We start from the raw sequence: 25,653 nt of genomic DNA, 5'->3' as shown, positions 1-25,653 counted from the left end.
ATTCTTGAATAACGTCAACTTTGGAGACAATCAGAGGTTTTCGTTTGCACAGTTTGCCCTGGATTTTATCAAGCAAGCTTGCAATAAGATGATTATAAGATGAACAAGATGATAACTGTCTTTAGTTGTTGCTGTTAGGTCAGATTGGCCGGACAGAAAACGAGGGAAATTGTGCAATGTAAAGATACACGATGAATGCGGTAGAAGGAACACTGCTCTAAGTATCATATTCTCAATATATAAAATCGAATCATGAGACATAATGTTAATTCAAATGCATGAAGAATTGATTTCATGCTCTATAGCTTTAGGATGTGACAGAGTCGCTGATGTCACTGAGGGCACAAAGTCATGTGATCTGAGCAAACAACCACCTCCCCCTCTTTCCAATAAGAAAGAACACTTTATGTAAAAAAAAAAAAAAAAATGGGTCATAATCTTGAAATCACATGACACTATTATTAGCAAAAACAAGAGCAGCAGCTCCACGGAAACTGTGTCAACGAAAGACATCTGAAATTGGGGGCAATGCTGTGCGTAAGCTCTATAAATGTGCCCCATGTGGCCGCCCGCCACAGCAGCAGAGATGAGCAGTGAGACACGAGCACGTCTCAGTGTTTCAATGAGTCACCGCTGAGGAAGATCTTCTTCAGTGTAACGAGGCAGTGTGGGCTCAACACAAAACATGACACCGCCACAAAAGCCTGCGAAGTGAAACACTTTGGACGCCTCACACTAGCTGCGTTTCCACGACAGTTCTTCGCAAGATAAAACCGATATTTCTAAAATGACAGTACAAACTACTGTACTAAAGTACAACTGCGATTTGCAGGTGTTTCCATTGAATGGTGCGAAGCGCATAAGACTCTTTTTTTGCTTTTGTTTATTTACGTTTGCTTGCTGTCCAGAATGGTCGTTAGAATATTTCTTACAAGTAATCAAAGAGAAAAATATGTCTCCTCCTCCGCCAAAACCTAACGCGCCATTTTCACATGAAGTGAACTGGTCACGTGACCCCGCACGTCACGTCCGCTGACGTGTAAATACGAAAAAAGTGTTTCCATGACACTTTTGCGATATACCTCCATATACAGTAGGTACATCTGAGAAACCACCTCATCAGAGCGTCAAAACCTTTCAGCCAGATTTGAGAGGTATTTGGAAGTTTAGGTGTTTCCATTACCAGTTTTTTATTGCGATACTTTGGTTTTGAGCAATTCTAGGGGCAATGGAAACGCAGCTAATATCACTGTGACAAGCAAACAATGTTTACTGGTTGACTTTACTCAACTATTGGGCCACATTCCACCAGCCTTTTTGCCTCATTGGCATGCGCCCGCCATGCAGAAACATCTGTTGTGCAGAGGGGAGACGAGGACCTGCATCACGTCTGCGTTACCTAATGAGTCAACGCAGGAGCCGTGCGTCGTGCCGGTGATGACAGCTTCCTGTGTCTAGTGTCAATAACAGACCAAGGAGACAGCCGGGGGCCGACTCTGGTGATTCATATCCTGCATTTATGAACGTGCAAATAAACGGCCTCCAAGCAGACTGGTGAGCGGACGCGAGATTAAAGTAGTGTTCATCATTTTTGTTTTAAAAAAAAAAACATACATCAACTATTGTTGCGGTAAGATTCAGAACAATTCTGAATAACGCCATTCAGTTTGATCTTCAAATGGTGTGGAACGAGCCTTTGAAAACAACTGGTTCGATCAGCTGTTTGCCACCAGACCCGGAACACACACCAGCAAAAAGACAATCTCTGCAGGAGCTGCCATGAGGGGACACCAGCCAGGGAACGGGTGGGAACTGGGGCTGGATGACACTGTGCCACCCAGCCGCTGCGCACACACACACACACACACACACACACACACACACACACACACACACACACACACACACACACACACACACACACACACAGGCAAAGCAAACACACAAGGCAGCTCCGCAGCACAAACATCCTGCAGCTGCACACAAACACAACACAATCACGCACGAATGACGGACCGGCTCTCTTAAATAATCCCCACTCTGCTCGATAGGCATTTATCGACTTTTAATTGTTTGGAGTGGCCGACGCAGAGGCTTCTTGATGTTGTTCCTCAAAAGCGGATGTGCTATTTCTACCAACAATGTGCGCCTTTGTGCTCTAAAGCCGCCGGCCTCGATTGTTATCGGCACCGTCCCTTCCAACATCCTCTCTCACCACCAAAACTCACACACACACGTTCAGAAAACACACGACGGGAAAACTGGATCAACATATTTTCTCTCCTCTCTGGCTCTTCTCTTGCTACAAACCTCATTTCTATTTTTTGCAACGAAGCACAACTCCGTCCCACACGTGGGATGCCAAAGTCTGTCGAGCGTGTTGTCAGACGCTCGGCTTCCTGTTTGCAAGATGTTTGGTGGTGGTGGAGGTCTGTGCATGCACCCGCCCATCCTGACGGGAAAGGCAAAAAAAAAAAAAGGAGAGAAAATAGGGCTTTCTACGTAATCCCTCGACTCTGTCACAACATGACGGAGCACACGGTCCTCAGCAAACTGAGCGCTAACAAAAAGAGGAGTTCCCAAACTGAACGCGACAAAGCAGCCATTCAAGTTAGTGCGCATTGTTTACCTCCATGACAGAGTTTCTATGGTGCCAGTCCCGGAAAGGCAGCGGTTGAGTTTCTATCATACATTTTGAACAAACCGGTGACGTGTTGGCAATGAACAAGAAAAATGAAAAAAAAAAAAAAAATGCAATACATGAGAAAAGCTGTTCACCGAAAATCCACATTGCTGAAAAAACGACAAAAATTAAATCTGCAGAATTTTAAATTCCTGGGTTCCTTATCCAGGGAGTGATCAAATAGTTTTGTCTTGCAGTCTAAACTTGTCTGAACCTGAAAGTCAGCCAGTTCAGGGCTGAGAGGGACGGCAGACAAAATTGTGCACCGCACAGAAAATAAATGTGAAAAATTACAGTTACGCAGAGAATAAAAAAGCAAATACTTCAACTAACAATTAATGACCTAATCGATAATTTCCACACATACATGATGTACAGTAGAGTTCGTTGTCTGCATTTGAGTCATTGTTGCATTTTTCTGCGTTGAATTTGTACATATTGGATATTAGAATTACAGTTTTATTACAGTAATAAAACTGTTTTGTTTTGTTTTTTCAGCACCTGTGATGTTTGGCAAATTGTTGGAACATGACAACAACAACATGAGTCATGACCAGCAACAGCTTACAGAGTTCATATTATACAGTGTATCCACTGTGTTGTGCGAGACAGAAACTTGAGCGGAGGGATAGTAATCGATGCAAAAAAAAAAAAAAAAATAGAGGGCAAAAATGAGATTATGGAGAGTGGACGACGATGATCAAACCGAAGGGCATTAGTGCCAGGCAGGGCACGCTCCTCTGTAGGGCCCATTAGAGCTCTCAGTGCCTCTCATCAGCCAACCATTAGTGACAACAACTCTAACTTCCCAGACCACCCAACTCTAAGTGGCAGAGACAAATGGACTGGGAGAGGATCGACTGTTCCCATCGCTCAGCGCCCCCCAACACATTGCAGCTGTGTGCCAGGAGCCGGGGCCACTGCGACTACGACAGCGAGCAAGTCCTCCTTGTCTATCAAGCAAACAAAGGGGCGACTGCACATAACAGGATCAGTCAGTCAGTCGACCACTGTGCACTAACGCGATTAATTGTGACGCAAGTCGAGGGTGCTAATTAATGCTGCCCGAGCCGAGGAGAGGAGGCTCGGCGACAAAAAGGCTCTTTTCTGTAAGACTTCACGGGCCTCAACACACCAATGGACTGCACAGAGGTGACAAAGAAACACAGCATCTTTTACACCATGAAAACAACGGCGTCAGGCCTGGACGCAAGATTAAATGCGCTCCAATGTCAAAGGGAGACCTTAGTGAGGTAAACTGTAGCTTGACATGAATAATTTGTGCTTTCTGGTGAGGCACCAGACACCAGAGCAGTAACTGTCTGCCCTCACACCTGTTGCTGGCCAAAGCTGTAAAATGACACTGAAGATGTTTCTCGCACGCACACAAAAAGACTGCTGAATGGTGTCCGGCAAGGGAGAGGAGAGAATAAAGGCTCTCAACAAGCCATTATCATTTGTAGTTGTGAAAAAAAAAAAAAGTAACTGCATACCAAAGTGTGAGAATTCCTTCACATAAAATTAAATAAGAAATCGTTGAAGGTCATATTCACAAGGCACTGCCCGTATGGCCAGGTATATTTGATCAAGCTGATGAATTTTAGTCAGCGAAACAGAACATTATCATAATAATTAAGTTTAAAAAAAAATGTACAATGTCAAACACCTGTTTAAACCAAGCCGTTAACAGCCAGAATGGCTACTATAAAAATAATTAACTAATATTTATAAGAATGACGTAACAGTCGTTGGCAAACTCAGATTCGACTTTATCTCATCATTCATTCACTCAAGTTGTGTTGTTTTGTTTTGTTTTGTTTTGTTTTTGTTTTTTTAAATAAGTCGGCTGCTTTTCAATTTACTATTGCTCAATGAGTTGCACCTTGACACATATTTCATTTTAAGACAGACAAAACTAGAATGAAGTGCCTTCGACAACTTTGGTGCTCCAGGAACAAATGGGAAAGTGAACAGTGTAAACAAGGCCCCTGGAGACTCGCACGTTTCAGTACCCGGCCGGCGACTACGGCAACAAACTTCCCCATTAAAACAAAACTTCACACTTCCGGGCGGAAAAATAAAACTCTCGCAAACACACATTGAAATGAAAACACTGGCTCAGCCGTCCCTCCGTCGCTATCACAGCGGACAACAAAAAAAAAATGTCGTTCGCCGACTCGTTCACTCACCTACGCCGTCTTCCGACTTGAGCACCATGCTGAGTCCCTCCGGTAACAAAAACCAAGTTTTGACTTTTGTCCTCTTCGCGTAGAAAACGTCGACCAGATATCAAATGTAAAATAAGTATTCCGACGCTTGAATGGTGTTTTTTTGTATCTTGCTTGGAAGTTGTCGAACACACCGTCGGAAGTGAAGAGTGACTGCGTCGAGAGTTGAAGGGAGTGGTTTAGGAGAGCCTGAGAACTTTAACCAGCCAATCTTTGCTGGGCGCCAGCTGCTGTCATCCGGGACCTGAGTGAGACCCAGACTTCCGGATGGGCCTTTCAAAATAAAATATTCAACTAAGCCATTGAAAGTTTTCTTCAAGTTTTGTAAAATATAAATACAATGAATACTGTTTGGATTGTGGCATCATTGCACTTAGGGGCTTTGCGACAAATGGGAAACCTTCTAATGCATGAATGTAACAACAAGCGAAACTATATAATTTGAGTTTTTGAGTAAAAGAAAATTGTGTGTGTGTGTGTGTGTGTGTGTGTGTGTGTGTGTGTGTGTGTGTGTGTGTGTGTGTGTCCCTCAATGCAATGATTTTACCACATAACTAACAACATAAGGAGTTTATATGCAAACAGCAAAAATCAGACTGTAGGGAAATATGTTGATGTTCAAAAGCTAGTTCTTGAAAAGAGAAAAAATAAATCAAAAGTCATTATGTTTCTTCAGGGTTAAAATAAAAACAACTAAGAACGAATTAGAAAAGAACATTAATTAACATTTTATGAAGCATTTTGTGCTGTATTATGACTGGTTTGATTCATTGACATGTGATGCTTATTTTGAAACAAATATTTGCTGTGTATCCGGCCAAAGCGTCTCACTTGATACCTCGAAGGCAAAAGGTGCAGCAATCAGCCAGATGACGCGTTTGCCGCCCACACTTCCACCCAGCTGCCTCAGGATGGTGTACATAGTGAGTGTCCCCCCTCACCCCCCCACCCCCTCTCTTTCACACAGGCACAAGTGTTGTAGGGTCAGGCTGAGTGGGGGTTGGGAGGGAATGATTGGCACACACAAATTTGAACAGTGCACTGCTGCTGAGCGTATGTGACCACATCCAGGAAGAGTGCAAGACGTGTTTGCAAATTGTTTTTTTTTATTTTTTTTTTTATGCTCTCTTGTTCCAGGCCGGAAGCAGGTTGACGTGACCTCAAGTCAAAGCGTAACAATAACATCTAGACTTATTTGCAAACTAGGCTGCTGCGGTTGTTTTAAAAGAGAGTGAAAACAGTGAGGAATCTTTATTTTCTTTCTCCTCGTGACCATCTTGTTTCACAGGCAAGAGACACTTTTACATGTAGTATTGCTTGTTATCAAAGTTGCTGCAAAGGAAGTCATTCAGCAGCATTTTCCGCAGAGAATCATGCAGGTCAAGGCCACCGTGTTGTATTATACAATAAATCAGCCTGCAGCGTGTTGGTGCCCATGGAGAGAACGTACCAAATTGGGGAAGTTGCACAAAAAGACCACAAAGTCTTTCATCGAGCCAAACACGAAAAAGTGTGAACCACCACTTCATCCTAGGCGCTCACACTCGAGTTGCAGCGCCGCGATGAATGCCTCAGTTGTGTTGCCCAAACGCAATGAGCGACAATGAGGCCTTGTGTGAAGTCGACCCTGTTCAAACAGAGTTCACCCATTGTTGCCGAGATCACCCACCGCCCCCGGGCCATGCTGTAAATCTCTGCTCCGGAGCACAGAGAAAGCAAAGCCCGAGACCCGCTTAACCCTGAGATAAAAAGACCCTCAGTTCATATCAACACGCTAGTTGTCGCGGCTTCCCCACCTACACAGTCACGCAAGATAGATGTGACGTTGATGGAGTCTTTATGCAAACATCAAATTGGCATCGGACGTAAGAGCCGCAGGGAGATCTGTTGCTGGTAAAAGTTGAGAGATACAGTTGATGAAAAGTTCCAGCGAGATGGATTCCTGTCTAAATAAATCCAATTTTTCCAACTTTGCAACTGAACCCTATTTTACATCTCAGTCAGGTCCAACCACTGAGAAACACCATAACCTCACAAGAGCTGCAGCTGTATTATGAAATGCCTTGGTCTCACATTCAAATCCCAGGGATTATAGTCATATGGGGTTGTTACAAGAGATCCTGCTTCTCAAGTCTGATTATTGGCTCCCTGGCAAACAACTTCACAATCATTAGCGAAGCACAAAAGGTGAAAAGAGACACAAGCCGGCGCAGGTGTTGCGGGGAAACGAAACAATTCAACAAATGTCAATATATTTTGGTCCTGACTTCCCTAAAAACACACACGCACTAAGAAAAAAACTTCCCTCTCGTATCTCTGCATTAACTATATTTCTTTTCGGAATGGAATATTGCATAACAAAAGCTAAAGAACAACAACAGGGCCACATCCACACAGAGAGACCTGGTTGGCTGACTCAGTTACAGGTCTGGTTATATTAATGGCAAGTTTCATCTCTCACAAGACCCTCTCTTAGACTAGAATTGCTTTTAAAATACCGAGGATTTCAGTTAGGACTGCACACCCTGTCTTTTCTGAGTCAGACAAAACAAACCTAAAACAGACACAATCAGCAAAATAAAAACAAAAAAAAACAAAAAAACAATCAGACTCAGACGCGCCTGTGGTAAATGTCATAGACTTGGTTCTATACATGGTTTCTGAACCTCCCATTAGGAATTATGATTGATGGATAATATTATTAGAAAAACACGATACTGTTAGCAGCATGGTTAGGTCTGGAGTTGCTCCCAGTGAATATTAGTCTGTCTGCACAACAGGCGGCTGTGCCACTCCCAAAACCGCAAGACCATGTCATCCAACCAGACCAACGGAAAATTAGAGAGACGCCTCTTGAACTTATGATCAAGCATGTGTGTTATTAACCGCCATAACTAAATTAAAAAAACAAACTGAACTTTGTCCAAAGGTACTCGTCCAATTAAAGGAGGGGCCAAGACTGGCCCCTGCTGGTCATATGTAGCAGCTGCAGGTCGGGAGGAGAGAAGAAGGGGGGGGGAAACACGACAAAACACGTTTGATTTCGAAGAGACGTGCTTTCATTCGATGGCATGCTGTTTACTGCAGCTGTGCTCACCGAGCACAGTGACGTGATTGAGTTTAATCAGCTCGGATGACTGAAGGGGTGACTGACTCCTGGGATCAGCACTGACTGGAGGCACTGGTGACTCACCACTGCATGAGGAAGGTTCCTTTGCAGGTGTTTTCATGCCTCAGCATCACCTCTGGGTCAACCTTAAAATTTCTCCATGCAGGGTGGGCGGAGGGAGAAATTATTGGCACCGTGTTCTGCCACTAATCGTGGGAGGGAATGAAAAAGAAATACTCCGCAGAGGGGTCACTCAGTTTGTGAGAGGAATACATTGGCTTCTGTTTTCATATCAAACATGCAAATTAGACATTTTCACGGCTGGTTTGAATACAGTCTTGAAGGTCTCGTATTGTGCAAAATTCACTCCATCAGTAATTCCTCTGCAGCAAACTTGCTAGAAATAAGAAACGTCAAGCCTTTACTCTTTTCACTACTGAGACAGTGTGCTAAAACACAAGCAGCCCTCTGTGATGTCACAAAAGGTTTCCAAAATACGTTGTTTTCGAGAGATAGACTTTGTATTTGTTGTACTAAGTCAGGGTGCCAAAATTTTAAACATAGACAAAGTCTTGGGCCAATATTCATATCTATTGAAAAAAATCTTCCTCCAGATAGAACAGTGAACCTTTTTATATGGACCCAAACAAGTTTTACTTCAACACTGAATATGGAAAAAGCAAAGTGTGTGCAACACCTATGCTCTATTGCACACAGCTTCTCCACCAGAGTCTGGGGTGAAAAGTAAAGCTCCGACAGTTGGGTGTAATATGGAAGTTCAAATGAGAAAAGCTTCTGACAGAGTGCGACAGCTGACAGGCAGCTTTCTGCCCTGCGTGCGTTTTCTGCCGCAGTCGCCGTCCTTCTGAACTGCTGCCAAAACTAAAAAGCAAAGGCCCTTGCTTCCTGCGCACGGCTCACGGCTCGCAGGCATGAAAGCTTGATGAGGCAAGCATGTGTGCGCACATCAAACAGTGCAATAACACGTACAGTCAGTTATGTAAGTGGACAAAGTGCAGCTTCTCGCGTTTTTGTTTGTTTGGGTTTTTTTTGCCTGTCAACTTTGTGAGATTGCATTATGCCGAGAGAAAAATAATTCTAGCCCCAGGAGTGATGTTTATTCGGCTCGCAGGGCTGGATGGATTTCATCAGTTTCTCTTTGGATTCCAACACTTTCCTCCCTGAAGCAGCCGCCAGGCAGTGTGGCTCATTCAGCCCCAACAGCATTTCAACCAGAGTTTTGCCAGTGGAGACACACGGAATCTGTCTTCCCAAGTACAACTATCTCTGATTATATGTTGTTGTTTTTTTTGTAAGCGGCATAAAAGAGAAGGAAGTCTGCATGACAGCATGTGGTGGCTGTGCCCAGAGGGTGACAGCAAAAACTCAAAGGAGGCAAAAGCAGTTTGCCGGAAAATAGCCCAACGTGGTGGAATCAATCTTCACTCACATCTCATGAATGTATGTATGATGCTTTTCAAATTTCATGATTTACACTTTCAGGCACTAGTCAGTCGGTCCACAGCCAAAAAAGTGCTGCACAGTAAACTGCGAGCGGCTGAGCAGGTGTGTCTGTGAAGTAGCTAATTCATCAGTTTTGCAGATATTTCAGGCGTGACGACAAAAGTAGAACAGAGAGGCAAATGTGTTCTGCCACATTTTCAAGGACACCTGCGTCGAGCATCTCTTGAGAATATTTGGGTCGCAATGTGCACTTTGATACTGAGCTCCCTCAGAATCACAGCTGCTCTTTTATCTTCTATAATTTGCAGGGAAATAGATGAGATCAGATCAGATCATGGATCGTTGTGATTTCTGGTCTGGAATCTCGCTCCTCCATCTTGCCAACCTCCAAGAGAAATCATTTACGAGACACGTTTTTCACAATTTGGTTTGGTTCAGAACCGCTTCTTATTGATGTCCTTCGCACCAATACGAAGAAGCTGATTGGTTAGATAATAGAAAGTTCGCCTTTACCAACAGGATTTGTAAGATAAATCTGCACTATTCAGGAAATATCCCACCTGGTGATTTGGGTTGAAGAGAAAGAAAAAAGCTTTTTAAAACAGGCGGAATAAACCTGACTTTGCTAATATTATACAACCTTCTTCTACTGACCAGCTTCTTGTAAGATCCAGAAGAACTTGTTTTACCTTCAGCAGGCTCTGGTGACCTTGTGAATCATTTCTATGTCAGGTATCAACCCGCTTCACAACCTCCCAGCACGGGCATTTCTGAATTTAATTACACTGGATGAGTGATCACACAGCAGCAATCAGTCCCGGGTCTGTTTCTCGACTGCAAAGCAGTAACAACACTGACGCTCAAAATATTTGCTCTGTTGTTTCTGTTCGGGAGGATAAGTGGGATGCAAAAGTTTGCTGGCCGACTGCAAAGTATATTTAGCAGTGATACCGAGTTTCTTCTAGCACAACGTGAACTGGGCTGGACGACCATTGGATGAGTCAGGCATGAATCATTTGCATGATTCATGATCCGCTGTACAAACACACGGATCAGCGCCCCAGTCTCTGCTCGCATTCCATGGATGCCATCAGACCACCCCTCCCACCCGCACTTCGATTCCACTTGGGAAAAGAAAAAAAAACAAAAAAAAAACTGTATCTGCAGGCATGAATCTGCGACTGAAATAAATCATTTTTTGGAAGGCGTCGCTCCCAAAACCACGAGTTGTACTGGAGGCTGAATATTTAATGTGAAGAATAGACGTAATTAATGAGGCTCTGCCATTATTATAATTCAAAGGGCCCACGCTATGCATATTGACCGATGTTTTCTAACATTAAAATGTTTCTAGTGTTGCAAAAGCTCATTCTTTACTTTTACATGAGTTCTCAGTTTCACTTCCCAACTGAAGAAGGCTTTTGGATAAAACGTCTTCAACAAACCGAGGGAAAAAACAAACAAACAGTCGAGGGTTAGGGTTAGGGTTAGTTGCCTTAACTTAACCTTCAAGACTATGATGACCTCGGCAAATGAGAACCGTCTTCACAGACACATTGGAGTAACCACACACACTGCAGTTCAAATCCAACACAAGGTCTCCGGATCCTTTCCAAACATGTAGAAGGTCCAGCAAAGCAGGGCACCATAAACTGAAGGCTTAACATGTTGTTTATTGTAACTTCTATATAGTTTCTTGCATAATAAGTCCCCTGGAGTTGGATCCACACTCTGTGTAAAGTGAGCAGGAATGTGAGACCTTTCACACGGTGGTCACTTCTGCTTTTTTGGCTTTGCTTGCACTAGCAATCCAGATGAGCTCCCACACGGGGCCGGCGAAGTGAATTCAACGTGCCGCTGTCACACGGCCCTTGTCGTGCTGAATAAGGACTTTGGGAAACGACTGAGGCAGCGCCGTGGCTTCCCCATTGCGAAACGCACACTAGACACACAGACGCAGACACACGCATCATCTGTCAAGTGATTCAACACAAACCCCCTACAGCGTAGCGGCACAGTTTCGAGTCCGAGCAGGCACGGCTGTAAGGTCACCACAGCAACAAGGTGGAGCATGTGGTTCCAATGGAGCTGTAGTTGTGTTTCCATTACAGTTTTTCGCAAAATAAAAGCGATATTTCTAACATTTTGACAAAGCACAACTGCAATTTGCAGGTGTTTCCATCGAATGGTGTAAAATCACGTCCCGCGAGACCCCACTTTGAGGAGGATCGAGGTACAAAACATTTTGGCATAAATCTGCATTTCGATGTCGTTTGCTGTCAAGAATGGTTGACATTTTCTCTTTGAATACGGAAAATTCAATCTCCTCTTCCGTCCAGACATATCACGGCATTTTGAAGTGAACTGGTCACGTGACCCCGTATGTCACGTCCACTGACGCGTAAATGCTTTTGCGATCACTTTTGCGATATGCCTCTATATTGATACGTCTGAGAAACCACCTCATGAGAGCATCAAAACCGTTCAGTGATATTTGAGAGTTTTTTTTTCGAAGTTTAGGCATTTCCAATACCAGCTTTTTATTGCGATATTTAGTTTTTGCACAATTCTAACAGAAACGCAGATACTATCACTGTAAGGAGGTGGCAGATGGCCGGCAGAAGACGCCAATGTCACCTCCACTTCACTCCTCTGCTCCTCTGTCTGGAGGAGGGAGATGACGGGAGTTGCACCCAGAAATTGTTCAGGGCTGAGAGGAAGAACTCCAGAGTCCTTCTCATGCAGGCATAAGGCTTGGAGGAGAAACGTGTGTGTGTGTGTGTGTGTGTGTGTGTGTGTGTGTGTGTGTGTGTGTGTGTGTGTGTGTGTGTGCGTGTCGGATCAGCTCAGTCTCTAATGACATTAGCTCGCCCTCGGAGCTCTAAGTCGTGCTTAATGAGGGAGCGGCAAGAGACTCCTTCCACTTGTATATCTGCACTTTGAGTGCCATCGCGGTCGGAGCTGCCAGATGCCTCACACTCATTCTCTCCCACACACGCACACACACACACACACACACACACACACACACACACACACACACACACACAGAAATAACCCCTACAGTATCAGTGTTGCCAGTTAAAGAGTCAAAAGTGGTACCTGCAGCCTGCTGGGGCGGCTTGACGGCGGGACTCATGAATGTCTGGAGGCTGGACACGCACAGTTCACTCACAGTGCCCATGCTGCAGTCACTCCTGGCCTGGCCTGGCCCGCGAGTGAAGGTCCGGATGTTTCCCCACAGAGGTGAAGGAAGCAGGAAGTGGTGGCCCCGGCTGGTGACAGTCGGACCGAGGAGAGACTCTGACCGCTCGGATAATCCCGATAGGTGGATGAATTCTCCTCCTCCCGCCTCCTCCTCCTCCTCCTCCTGCCAGCCGGCCGAGCTCTCACACTCACTGACTTTCTCTTCCCCACTCTTTTCGACCAGAATGCGCAACCGAGGATGCTGAGAGCGGACTTCTGCTTTTTTCCCTCTTCCCCTTTTTTCTCTCTCTGCCAGTGTGTCTCAGCCTCCACTGCTCTGCCTCTCTCTCTCTGTCTCTCGTTCTCTCTCTCTCTCTCTGTTTTTCTCTTCCTCTCCTACATGCAGTCTCCCGCTGATCTCCATGCTGATACAAACAATATTCTAATGTGAAAGTGGAGAAGTGCAAAAAGGGGGGGCTGCGGAGCGTCTTTATTGCCAAAACAACAACAACAGCAACAGCAACAGGAGGGAAGTTGAAGCCGCCACATTCAGGAGGAAGTGCAATATTCATGAGGATCTTTGAGTGCCACTGAGTTCCATCTCCTCGCCCTGTTGCTTTCAGCCAGCAGCTTCTACTCATTTGTTGGCTTCCATTGCCCAAAAAAAAAACCCCAAAAAATCCAAGATTCCGTTGTTGCCTGGCAACCAGGGTGGAAGAAATTGTTTGCTCCCAGGCAAAACACTGTGAGGCATTTGGTCTGATTAGATTATTTCACAAGTGACTGAGGCCGGCCGAAGCCGTACCACCGCTGCATATTGGGGGTGATGAAGAAACGTACGCACGTACGAGCGCCCACACACACACACACACACACACACAACGTTTGTCTTTCTATCTCTGTGAGGACTTCGCAATGACTTCTATTAATTTTGCCTCATTCTATTCAGCCACAGAATGAGGCTCACCTCTAAACACACTGAGCCTTCTGCCTATAATCTAACCAGAATGCTGAGAAACACACTTCAAAAAAAAATTGCAGAAACCACTTTAGTTCTGCGGCAGCTGCTGTTTTTAAATACGGTGGATGACCATTTCATTTTTGAATTCTCACTTCCTCATGTGGAGCATAGCGGAACATTTCACCTTCAGTTCTTGAGGCTACTTTGAATCAAAAAGAAGTCCGTCGGTCACACGCAGGGTTTTCTCTCACTCCCTCACTCCCTTCAGCACCGACCCCCCCAACCCGACGCCCCACCCCCGACCAAATGGAGCCATGTATTGATGGTGAACAAGCAAAGAGAGATGAGCGTGCTGGACTTCTCCAAATTTGACTCCCGCTCTTTATTAGAAGACCTCCGGCCTGCAGGGGGCCCGCTTACCGACAGTGACCAGGGCACAAAGCATGACGCCAGATCACTCCTACTAGCCACTTTAAAACACTGCAGCTGCACCATGTGAACCAACACAGCCCGGCCGGGTCGTCACAGTGAAGTCAGCACAAATGTTTTTTGTTTTTTTTTGTACCCCCGCCTTCCTCTCTCTGCATGCACGTCCCCACCAGTGAACTACAGTGCAGAGTCAGCAGCTCACACTGAGCACCTGCAGCCAGCAATAGGCATGGGACAGCAGTCAGACTGGCAGCAGACAGACAGTTGATCAATGTGACTAATGAGGGGTGAGGGTGACCATAAACTGGGGAGCTTTTTAATTATGCATTTCTTCTGGTTTTCAATCATAAAACCTAAAAATGTTCCTTCTGTCAGATGTTGAAGTTGAGCTGGCTCATAGATAGATAGATAGATAGATAGATAGATAGAGAGATAGATTGATTGATTGATTGATTGATTGATGTCCTGAAACACAGCAGACATTTCATCTACCCCCCTTTTTCTTGACTTCCTCTTTACGTTTGTGTGCTGTTGTTGTGCACACACGCCACCCGGTGGACAGAGTGGGTAGCGGAGAAACAGTAACAGCGCAAACGCCCACACTCACACAGAGACATCACACGCCACCGCAAAGGTGGAGTGCGAACGAAGCCCAGTGTGAAAACCACCCCTGACCGCTCCCTAAGAGCTGCGAGGTGGAGCTTGACGTGTTTTTAAACAGCGACAGACGAGTCAGCTGCGTGCGATGATAGAGTTTCCTCAGATGGAAGATGGATGCAGAACCCCCACGGTGGGGCTTCCTGACGATGTGCGTTGGTGCAAACTCCCACATGTCAACCTCTGGTGACTAACAACTGGATGGGCCAGCAGGCAGGCAGGCAGCTCACCTGAATGCTCACAAGAAAACAGAAGCTTAACAGGCTAAATATAGACCAAAATAGCAAAATATCATGGTTCTGGTGGAGGCCGCCTCAGACGGAGCTTCAGTTTCCGTCTTGTGATGAAGAACAAAGAAGATGTTTGATGCTGCAGCGCCGCTTGTCTAAAAAAATTACTTGACTTTCTTCATTCTCAGGGGGGCGGGGGGGCGGCGGGGAGGGGGGGGGGGGCATCTCAGGTGAGATGTCCACAGAGGATGTTATGGCAGCTTCAGTGACAGTGTCACTCTCGGAGTGGGTTTAAAATTCAAAGAGAGAGAGGAAAATCCAACTTGTCTTTTGACATGAGCAGAGAGCAGCGTGCAGGAGACAAAACCCCCTCATTACAACAATACCGTCACCAAGCGGCTTGATTTTTATCAATCCCAAAAAGCCAGTTGACACCCATAACAGTGGCACAAACCACAGTGCACACCACACCCAGCTTCCTCTGGGCGCACGGGTTTCACTTCGAACAGCACTGACAGGGCACTAGCAGGAAAAGAGAACGAGATCATTTTTCACACTTGCATATACGGATATAAATATATTAATATATGTATATAGATGTATATGTGTACATATATACATATATATATATATATATATGTATATATATATTACATATATATATACATAAATATGTATGTACACACATACATATATATATATATATCCACACATAAACATATATGTATATATACACATATACATAGTCAAGGTTCAGAGACATTTTGACAGCATTTCAAGTGAGTCTTGAACAACGCCCATGAATCTAAAAAGACAGCAGAGAGCTTGAGGGCGCTGAGCGACATCAAAGGATCAAGAGTGCAAAAAAAAAACCCAAAAAAGATCCACCTGGCTTGCTGCAGGTTTCCTGATGAGCACCTAACATTTCAGTTGCACAAGTCTACACTGCATGAATTATATAACAGATTCAAACACACACACACACACACACACACACACACACACACACACACACACACACAACTGTGCCAAATATAAAAATGTGTCAATTCTCGACAGTACATGCCTGCCTCTGTCTCCCTCTTCCTCTTCCCTCTCGCTCTTATTATGTGATGCCGAGCAGCCTCGGTACCCAGGGACGGGATGGATGGATGGTGCGACTCATACTTAGTCATTCTGCTCCACGAGCCCGCTGGTTGGAGGGAGGTGTTACAGGGAGGAAGAGCGGATGGGATGGGATGGGCTGAGAGTGTTGTTTGAACATGCTGGAAGCTTCATCACCTCGCGCCTCGCACTTTAGCACATAATTACATAATTTGTCGAGCGATTCCTCGGAGGAATTGCGAATGGAGCATGCAATGCGTGTGTGCATGCAACAAATACATGCGGAGCAAATGTTTTTTTTTTCTTCTTTTTTTTTTAAGTGTTGGGATCAGACCGGCCCCAGCTGTGGATGTAGGGTAGCAGCAGCAACGCTCTTCTTGTTTCAGCAGAGCATCACTTTGCAATGAGGCCACTGCTGATGGTTCTATTTTGAGATGCATTAAGCTCATGGAGGGAAAAAAAAAATAATAAAGCCACAACAACTAAAACACTAAATAATTGAGATGAAGGCCCCTGTTGGAGCTGAGACTGAGCTGCTAGCCATCAGTCACCCAGCCCTAAATTCTGCACCAAAGCTTTATGTTCTGTTTTGTGTTGACTTTACAATAAAATGGGAAAACTTGGTCATGTATGGAGGGCGCAGATAAATCAGGCGGCAGCTTGCAAACAACCTCAAGAAAATTAAGTTGACAAACAAACAAACAATAGTTTATCTCCACTTATACAGAAAAGTGAATTCCTGCAGGGTATTGGCATCACTCAGGCAGTGAGCGTGACCTTAATAATCAATCACAGATTCTTTTTTTGAACTCTTTTTCTCTGTAAGGGAAAGGGAAACGGATACAACCCACATACTCATTTTTTTTCTTTTTATTTTTTTTTTAATGAAAGTACCTAACTGCCTCGGTTGAAAACAAAAAATTTCTCCTCTCCCACAACTCCCTGCATGACTACACCGAATGCGCTCGGTTCGCTTTTATTTCGTCATCTTTGAACTCCGGGCAGAGCGGAGCCTGAATACCAACGACACCGACCGAGGCTCCCTGGGAGGAAGCAGCCTTGAGAACAACTTACGTGTGTGTGTGTGTGTGTGTGTGTGTGTGTGTGTGTGTGTTGATGAGATGAGATGAGATCCAAACCGTACCGTGAGTCTCCCCCTCCATCCTGGTGGTCCTGATGCTGCTGCAGGCGTCACCGTCCTGGGATGCCAATGCCTCTCTCGCCCGCAGCCAAACCGGATGCCTTCTCTCCTTCCTTTCCGGTCCTCCCACCGACCCCTTTATTTGTTAAAAAAAATATTTTCTTCGTTCCAACCTTCGTGCCGATGAGAAGAAAAGCTCACCCTTCTCCTCTGTTTGACGTCTTTTTTTTAGAGAGAGAAGCAGTGAGTGAGTGTACGTGTGCGCGTGTGCGTTGATGCTGCTGGCTGCTCAAAGCAAAGACGCCGGTTGCGTAGCACACGCACGCCCCGCCCTTCCCGCGCCTCACGTCACGCTTCAACTTTTATCCACTCAACTTTTCTTTCTTTTTTTTTCTTTTTTTCATCTCGACGTCGGTGACGGCTCGGAAAGTCACGCAGAGGCGGCAATTGGATGTTTTTATTTAGGAAGGAAGGAAGTGGAAGCGGAAGTGCACTTCTCTTCACACAAGAAATCCTTCATCGAAAGATGAATTGTGAATTCACGAAGCAATGTATGGAAGCCCGTTTCCGCCCGTTGAAACAAACACACAGTACATCGAAACTGTGAGATAAAACGTCAAAATTGAGGGGCTTCCGTAGACTTAGCCGAAAGTTTTTTTTTTTGTTGTTGTTGTTTTTTTTAAGTTTTCAAAAAAAAAAAGTTTTGAAATGGTGCAAAATGAATTCACCACTGCTCTTCAACGCTGTGACTACTTCCTGTCAATGAGCCTGAACTTGTATTGCTCTAAGAGGTTTCGTATACGGAAGGACCTATTTGTGAAACACACGCACAGGCCCTCGGAGTCCTAAAAGTAGTCTCTGAAACTAACCAATCAGTCTCTGAAACTAACCCTTCACATACGTGTGGGGTCAGTTCAGTTTTAGCGGTCACTTGAAAAAGCAAGCAGTACATGTAACTACGTTGCTGTGAATGCTGTTCTATGAAACCTTTTGTCTGTAGAGTGAAAACATGCATTGAAAAAATGCTTTGTGTATAAATCCGTGACTACCATGACTAGAACTAAAATCACACCTTGCATTACGTCATTGCCTTAAAACGTGTCTGAACTCTTCATACAGTTTCTTTATGGAGCAGTTCTAATCCTGTATCACTCAACAGTTTAGCAGTTAGATCAGCATGTTCATCACTATCATGATGGCTATGTTTATCCCTCGTCTGCCTCTTTTGTATGATAAAATTCAATAAATCGTGTGTGTTTAGTACATGACCTACTGTTGCATACAACCCAAAATCATCTGAGGACAGAAAACACACAATGAGGTCACAAAAGTCACAACTTTATTGCACCTTTATAATTCATCTATTTGTGGAACGAGGCACTTTCAGTATGAAAGTTCTCCTCCCTGTTCAGGAACGGTGGTGCGAAATACAGAACCGTAGATGCAAACATGTAGGCAATTCATTCACACTGCTCAGTGTTCCCTCGTCGATCCGGTGGGTCACACCCCCGCATCGATTTCACAGCTGACAAGCAAGAGTCTCAAGGAAAGTCTGCCTCTCTTGCAATTCACACAATACAGTGGCACGGGCAGCCTCCCTTGCACACAGACTAACACATTTGCAATTAAGATTTTGATTCCCCCAGTCAACGTCCAGCAACTGATGCGAGTATTTTGCAGCACATTAAAGTGTCTGTCCTTAAGTCCTTTAAATTATATATCTAGAACACTGAATCCTATATTGTTCTTTTTTTTTAATAGCCAATTCAAGGCAACGTCTCTAGAGTGAGAAGAAAATGCATGGACTCGTCTTTACAGGAGGGACACAGGTAGCACAAGATGGTCTGTACAGTCTTTGACACTGGCAAAGCGTCATTGTTCTCGTTGCTGCAGTGTGTGAGTGTGTGTGTGTGTGTGTGTGTGTGTGTGTGTGTGTGTGTGTGTGTGTGTGTGTGTGTGTGTGTGTGTGTGTGTGTGTGTGTGTGTGCGTGTGTTTGTGTGTGTGTGCACCCCCCGGGTGGTTTCCCCACCTGATATAAGTAGTATAAAAGTTTCTACAGGATGAAGAAAATGGTCATTTATGGACTTTGATATGAAAAAGGAGGGGTGGGACACAGGATGGCTGGGTTCCTGAGTCTTGGCCCAGTGTCTCGATGACCAGCATGACCATCAGAAAAAAATTGCATAGAGATATTATAAGGTAGGTGGAGAAGAGAGGGGGTTGGAGGTGTGGCAGTCCCATTCCGAGTGGTTTACAGCTTGAACGGTAACCCTTTCATTTGAGTGAATGATCAAGTTGGTGACACAATGCAACATTTTTCTTTTGAACAGAGAACATGAACCGTTAAGTTTGTAGCTGCGCAGGTGAAAAATGAGTCCAGTCCCCAGATCCCCCAAACAACCTCTGCAACCCTGCACATGCACATTACACAACTAGCAGTCGTGGGGAAAAAATATACATGTATATATATATATATATATATATATACACATATAGATATACATCTATATCTATATCTATATCTATATATATGTATGTGAACAATGTAAACAGAGAGATGATGCAACTCCTGCTGTCACAATAACTGTTCACATGAGTCAGCAGAGTATCTTTCACTTGAGTTCAAAATTAAATTTGAAAAATGAAAGTCAGTTTGTTCAAAAGAAACAAAGGAGAGAAAAGTAAAACATAGCCAGTTCTGACATGCAAGGATAAAAAAAAAAAAAAAGAAAAGAAAAAAAAAAGTGGCGATTTTTAAAAACCTGAATTTTACCAGCAGGCAAAATTTGTTCCTTAAGTCAAGCCACATGACACTGCAAAATAAAGGAGAACAATTAAAAGCGTAAGAAACGGAAAGCATACGGAAATCTAAAATACACATTTAAAAGAAAAAAAATATCATTTTGGATGTTATGATTTGGCGTAGAATACATCACCAAGCAAAGAATAAAGAAAAGAAAAGGCCACTTAATTTTCATGCCTGACACTCTGAGCCCTTATGTCTGCAGCTGGGGAAAAAAAGTTGAGATTTTTTTTATTATTATTACAGTTTTTAATATAACTGTAACTCCAACTGTATTTTTCTTCCTTGCAAGCGTTTCCTCCTGAAATATGAGAGACTATTTTTTATTCAACTGTCGCCTGACTGTCAGGGGAACGAACTGAAGTGAAGGTAGGTAGTTCTCGTCAAATACGGCCCACATAGAAACGCTTGAGCCACTTACTGTGGTAACTGGATTAAAAGGGGTCACGGCAAGTCAGTCTCACTGGCCAGTGTTACCGAACCCTCACGGCTACACAATCTGTGCAAGATTTGTTTTTTTCCTTGTCAGACTGTCAAAACCCCACCTATTTCAGAGATTTGGGTTCTATAATTTTTTAGAAAAGGAAGAGATGCTTTTTAAAAATCAGGGCCAACAGGTTTGGTAAACAGTGTAGTTGCGGTGGCTTCAAGTCTGCGTGACCATGACGGTATTTTGGACGCTCAGCGGCGGACTCCGAAGGGTCTCTTCCCTCCTGGTGTCACCGACCACTTGTTCCTCCGGTCCTGCACCTTCTGGAAAATATTGCCGTGTCTCCACTTCTCCTTTTTGTAGCTTTTGATTTTCTTCACCTGTGGAAACAGCGGCACAAGCGGGACAAGTTAGCCGTGGCCGCGTTGATGCGTACCTCGGGGCAAAATGAGCGTCTTCCTCACTTTTCCCCTGTCGAACTCTTCGTCCCACTCGTCAATCACGGCATCAAATTTGGCCTGGCGGACGTCTTCAATTGCATCTTGACTAATTGCAGAAACGTCTCCATCCCAACTGAGGACTGCAGTGGACAAAAAAAAGAAAAATCAGTAATAGTCATTTTTGCTGAAAATGAGAAAACAAACAAACAAAAAAAAAAGTTTTACCGTTGGCTCCGTAGGCCTTGTCTGAAGCGTTCTTCAGCAGCTCTTCCACCACCCCGCTGGTCTTTTTCCCATCCCAGGACAAGGAAGCAGCGCATTTTGATGAGTCATCTGACTTGTCGTCAGCTGCTGGCGCCTTGCTGCGTTTGTAGCCGTCCTTAACTTGGCTGTCCCACACTACAACTGTGGCTGGAGCTGGGGGGGGGGGGGGGGGGGGGGAATCCATAAATCATTTTTGTTATGTTCCCATAACTAATAGTACCCCAGTTTTTCACTACAATTTCGAATAGATACATGTGTGCAACTTCCTGCCATCGTACCTGCAGCTTTTTTACTCGATTTTGCATCATCCGTGGCACACTTTTTGGAGGGTGGCTCCGCCCCTTCAGTCTCGTCGTCCGGGCCATTTGAGCACCGCCTGCTGTCCTCTTCTTTCGGTCTCTTCTTTTTCTTCTTCTTCAGTTTTTTTTCCACCATCTCCAAATCTCCCAAGTGTTCCAAAATAGCTGCCGGCTTATTTTCCGAAGTGCTGAGCAATCAAAGTCAAGCATCTAGTGAGTCCAACACCAGCGCATAAGCTGCCATGTAGGAGTATGTAAAAATTATTTACAAATTTAATGATAGACGCTGTGGGTTACGGAAGCGCAATGCTGCCACCCACCTTTTTTTTTTTCTAGGGTGGGAGCAATGCACTTCCGTAGTGGGTAACTTGTTAGCATGAGGTTCTAATGAAGTTCTAATCATCAACTTCACCCACCTTTCTGAGGCGGAAGCTGCAGAAGACGAGTTCTGCAGATCCTGCATCAGTTTCATCTTCTTTTTCTTCTTCTTCTTCTTCAGAGAATCCTGCCCTGGTTCTTTCTGCTTGGACTCTCGCTGCTCTGGGTTTGCGGCGGCGGCTTGCTGAGGCTTCTCCTCAGACTGACCCACGTTTGCTCCAGGCGTCAGACTCCACATGCCCGCCTGACACCAGTCCTCCTCTTGGGTCGACGCCTCCAGGTGGGAGGCGATGCACTCCCTCTCCTCTCTCATTTTCTCGCCATTCTCCATCTCTCTCTTCCGCTTCTTCTTCTTCTTCTTCTGCTTGGGCTCGTCGGCCGGCGGGGCCGGAGGGAGCGGCGCGACGGGCTCAGCGTCACCGTGCACGTCGGAGTGCCGCCTCTTCTTTTTCTTCTTCTTCTTCTTTTCTGCGACTGCCGGGCCCGTATGGCTGTTGAGGTTTGGCTCCTGGGCTGACGAGTCGAGGCTGCTGGAAGACTTGGGGCTCTTTGCACCGGCGTTGTGAAGCCCGTTGGTTAAAGGAGGGAGGCTGGCGCTTGGTTTTGGCGACGAGAAGAGAGGGGAGCGTTTCTGGGGGCTCTGCTGCTTGAAGGATCCACTTGAGGGGACAAAGGGCGGCGATGGCTGGACTTTAGACGGATGGAATGGACCAGCTCTGCAAGCGGAACAAACCTGGGGTTACCGGGCCATGATCTCTCAATAGAACTCCCAGACACAATGCACGTGAAGACATACCTGTGATTGTGAGTTGGCGAGGCGGAAGTGATGGGATGATGTTTATTTGGATGTGTGGTGTCGCTGGACAGCGGGCGCGGCAAAGGGGACAGAGCATCAGTGCTGCTCGGACTCCGGCTGCGAGCCTGCAGTTATCGACATAAATAAAAACTTGGTGGTCTAAAGAAAAGATCGTCATGAATGTGACAAAAAATAAATAAATAAGGGGGAGGAGAAGAATCCAAAAAGGGAGGGGGATGCGAGAGAAAAAAGGTGGAGGAGAGGGAGGGAACAAAGAGGCGAGGAGGGTGTGGCAGAGAAGAATTAGAGATGGTTAGAGAAAAGAAAGGACAAAATAAAGGAAAAGAAGACAACCTCTGAACAAGTGATTAGACAGGCTGCGGAGGAGGAATCACACGTTATGCACAAAACAGGACCAACTTAAAAAAAGGAAGAAGGTTGACAACAGCCGTAAACTACAGATCCAAATTGGGGAGTTTGTCACGGAGACGGAGATGCTGACCATCACCTTCTTGGCCGACAGGGCCAGCTTCTTGGCAGGTGGGGGCGACATGGTGCTGCTGCTGCTGGTGCCTTCAGCCGTCGTGTTGTTGTTGTTGTTGTTGAGGGCTGGCGGTTTGACCTTGGCCGTCTTCTGCTCCTCGGCGCGCTGCGAGCGCTCCACACTCCTGGCCGGCGACGACAGGCCGTTGGAGCCTTTCCTCGGGGTGGAGGGAGTCTCTCCCACCGGAGCGCTCTTCGGGCAAACGGAGTCCTGGATACAGGGAGAGAAAGAGGGCAAGTTGCCACGCTGTTCCGACCGACTTCAAAGAGTGACCTCCAATTTAAACCAAAAGTGTCTGCGGCGCGCACTTCCTCACACCAAGCGCGTGTGAACCTGCACACTGATTTCAATAACCGCAGACGCTTTTGGCGTGAGTTGGGGGTAGCGTGAGATGTTGTCGTGTCTGACCTTCGAGTCGGTGGTGTCGGCAGAGGACGAGTCCGACAAGGACTTGATTGAGGTAGACGTTGCCAGGCCTCGGCCCTCGCCGCCCTGCTTCCGCTCCGCCTCTGCCCTGCCACCAGAGGGCGTTGGGGTGCTGCTGCGCGACGGCGCCTGGCTCTGGGGAGGGGGCTTCTTGAGCTTCTTGAAAGGCTCATCGATCATCGTGGGCCCGCCCGGCACCTTGGGTGGCCCGTTGGAGGAGGTCGAGACGTTTGAGACCCGGGGCTGGGTCGGGGCGCTCACGCCGTTTCTGGCCACGGGGAGACCCAGGCCGCCGTCCATGGACTGGATTTTGCGCAGCTGTGCAGGTTCAAGTTTCTACAAAAAGTAAATGAATGAATAAATATGACACACACACACACACACACACACACACACACTTTTAAATGATAAAATCTGTACTTTTACGAAAATTACGTTGTTTTATTAGTAGACTTTTAAAGATTTTAAAGGGCTAACAAACAAACATCCACCAGCCAAATTCCTGAATGATACCTTTGTGACCTGCGGAGACGAGAGGGGACCGTTCAGGTTGGCTCTCTTGATCTGCTCAGACGACACGCTGTTCTTCCCAGAGTGGATCCCCTGCTTGACCGACTGGCCGTCGGCATTCTTCTTGCTTTCAGGGATCCTGTTGTTGGGAAAGCGGCAGGTTATCTACAATCGTCTTCATGTCGTTATTTAGCGAGGAAGAATAGGCCACATCTTCCTCCAGCCGTCTCACCTCAAGTAGAAAAGAACATAAGCCTGTTGGTTCAAGACCACTTTGATGTTGCTCGAGTGCACCATGGAGTCGTTCATTTGGTACCACTGTCCGTTGCTTGCCTATGAGAGAACAATCAAAAATGAATGAAATAAATGAATGGAAGGAAAAAGAGCAGACATTTCCAAATACAGCAACACTTGTTTGATTACTCGCAGAAAGGATTTGCTAAAACACACAGTTCTGGAAATCAGCCCTTTGTGAAATCACAGAGAGACCAAAGAAATCCAAAGTACCAGTCTCACCTTGACGTAGCAGTAATAGTGTCCGGCGTGACAACTGTAGCCAGAGTGAACCAGAACGGCGTAGAGGCCGTACATGACTGGGTCGCCTGAGCTTTGAGACATGTACGGGCGGATGTTCAGGAATTCTGGGTAACCGACATCCTAAAACAAGTATATAATGGAAGGCCTTTATTAATCCCACAGTGGGGAAATTTGCAAGCTAAATAAGTATATCACGGAAATATGAGATTGTGATCGATGTGAAGTTTTCGGACAAAAAGGAGTGCGAGAAGGTTTAGTTCACCTTTGTAATCTTTCCTCCGCTGAAGTTGGCAAATCTCTTCAGCGAGAGAGTCAGCACATTAGACGTCCGGTGAACCGTGAAGCGCTTGGTCGCCGGCACCTTCTTTTTGCACCTGCAGACAAAGAAAAAAAATGCAGTCATAATACATCAACCACAATGGATTTCTAATGCAAATAAATGCAATGGAAAAGGTAGTTTCTGTGTAAAATGAACAGGAGACTTTGTGTGTGTGTGTGTGTGTAGGGGGGAGGGGGGGGGGGTATCACATCAGCTGAGACGGATTACACTCACTTGGCGCACATGTAGGCATTTTCTCCGCTCAGCACGTCTGGTTTGACAAACAGCTCCAGGGCTCGCACAATGTTTGCCGCTTGCTGACAGAAGAAAGGAAGAAACACTCAAAATAATAATAATAATATTAGGGGAAAAAAATCCATTCACTCCACATAATCTAACCTCGTGCAACATACCCGAATCTCCACAGCGATGTCCAGATATGGGTCATACGTGTCCGACACACTTTTACAGATGGAACATTTCACTAAAAGTGTGTGAGGGGGAAAAACAGAAACAAAACAAGGTTGTTGGGTTTATATCAACAGGATGATCACCGACTACTGCAGTGTTAAACACAGGCCTTTGTTCCACTTCCTGTCAACAGCAGGCAAACCTCAAGCAACCAGTCTAAACAACACAAGCCAAGCAGCAGCTAAGCACACTTTTCCCCCCTTTCTTTTTTTCCTTTGTGTTCTGCGCATTGATACCTCTCGA

General features: G+C 45.5%; 2 protein-coding genes across 6 annotated transcripts in view; both read right to left on the bottom strand.

The window, feature by feature from the left end:
• Positions 1 to 17,328, bottom strand: part of cyth1a (cytohesin 1a) — a 37,182-nt gene extending 19,854 nt beyond the window's left edge. Inside the window, exon 1 of one of the 3 annotated variants that reach the window (XM_076024315.1) lies at positions 17,196 to 17,328. In XM_076024315.1, coding sequence (XP_075880430.1) covers positions 17,196 to 17,214 — 19 coding nt within the window. In that variant the 5' untranslated portion in view covers positions 17,215 to 17,328. Of the gene's footprint in view, positions 1 to 4,872; positions 5,094 to 12,586; positions 12,894 to 17,195 lie in introns of those variants that run through there. The other 2 variants (XM_076024313.1, XM_076024314.1) reach the window with 2 other exon arrangements.
• A 1,181-nt stretch (positions 17,329 to 18,509) lies between these two features.
• usp36 (ubiquitin specific peptidase 36) overlaps positions 18,510 to 25,653 on the bottom strand; it is a 14,602-nt gene continuing 7,458 nt past the window's right edge. Inside the window, exons 6-20 of one of the 3 annotated variants that reach the window (XM_076024310.1) lie at positions 25,647 to 25,653; positions 25,353 to 25,423; positions 25,174 to 25,256; positions 24,883 to 24,994; positions 24,600 to 24,740; positions 24,316 to 24,416; positions 24,087 to 24,222; positions 23,556 to 23,909; positions 23,106 to 23,357; positions 22,604 to 22,728; positions 21,846 to 22,523; positions 21,409 to 21,617; positions 21,092 to 21,283; positions 20,891 to 21,006; positions 18,510 to 20,806 (exon numbers count right to left, since the gene is read on the bottom strand). The exon at positions 25,647 to 25,653 is cut by the window's right edge and continues 61 nt beyond it. In XM_076024310.1, coding sequence (XP_075880425.1) covers positions 20,678 to 20,806; positions 20,891 to 21,006; positions 21,092 to 21,283; positions 21,409 to 21,617; positions 21,846 to 22,523; positions 22,604 to 22,728; positions 23,106 to 23,357; positions 23,556 to 23,909; positions 24,087 to 24,222; positions 24,316 to 24,416; positions 24,600 to 24,740; positions 24,883 to 24,994; positions 25,174 to 25,256; positions 25,353 to 25,423; positions 25,647 to 25,653 — 2,706 coding nt within the window. In that variant the 3' untranslated portion in view covers positions 18,510 to 20,677. Of the gene's footprint in view, positions 20,807 to 20,890; positions 21,007 to 21,091; positions 21,284 to 21,408; positions 21,667 to 21,845; positions 22,524 to 22,603; positions 22,729 to 23,105; positions 23,358 to 23,555; positions 23,910 to 24,086; positions 24,223 to 24,315; positions 24,417 to 24,599; positions 24,741 to 24,882; positions 24,995 to 25,173; positions 25,257 to 25,352; positions 25,424 to 25,646 lie in introns of those variants that run through there. The other 2 variants (XM_076024311.1, XM_076024312.1) reach the window with 2 other exon arrangements.

This window comes from Nelusetta ayraudi, unplaced genomic scaffold (assembly GCF_046127955.1).
Source record: "Nelusetta ayraudi isolate G7.1 ecotype Tasmania unplaced genomic scaffold, CSIRO-AGI_Nayr_v1 ptg000016l, whole genome shotgun sequence".
Taxonomy (NCBI): Eukaryota; Metazoa; Chordata; class Actinopteri; order Tetraodontiformes; family Monacanthidae; genus Nelusetta; species Nelusetta ayraudi.
Note: the sequence above shows the minus strand (reverse complement) of the source record. Positions and strands in the feature narration are given on the sequence as shown.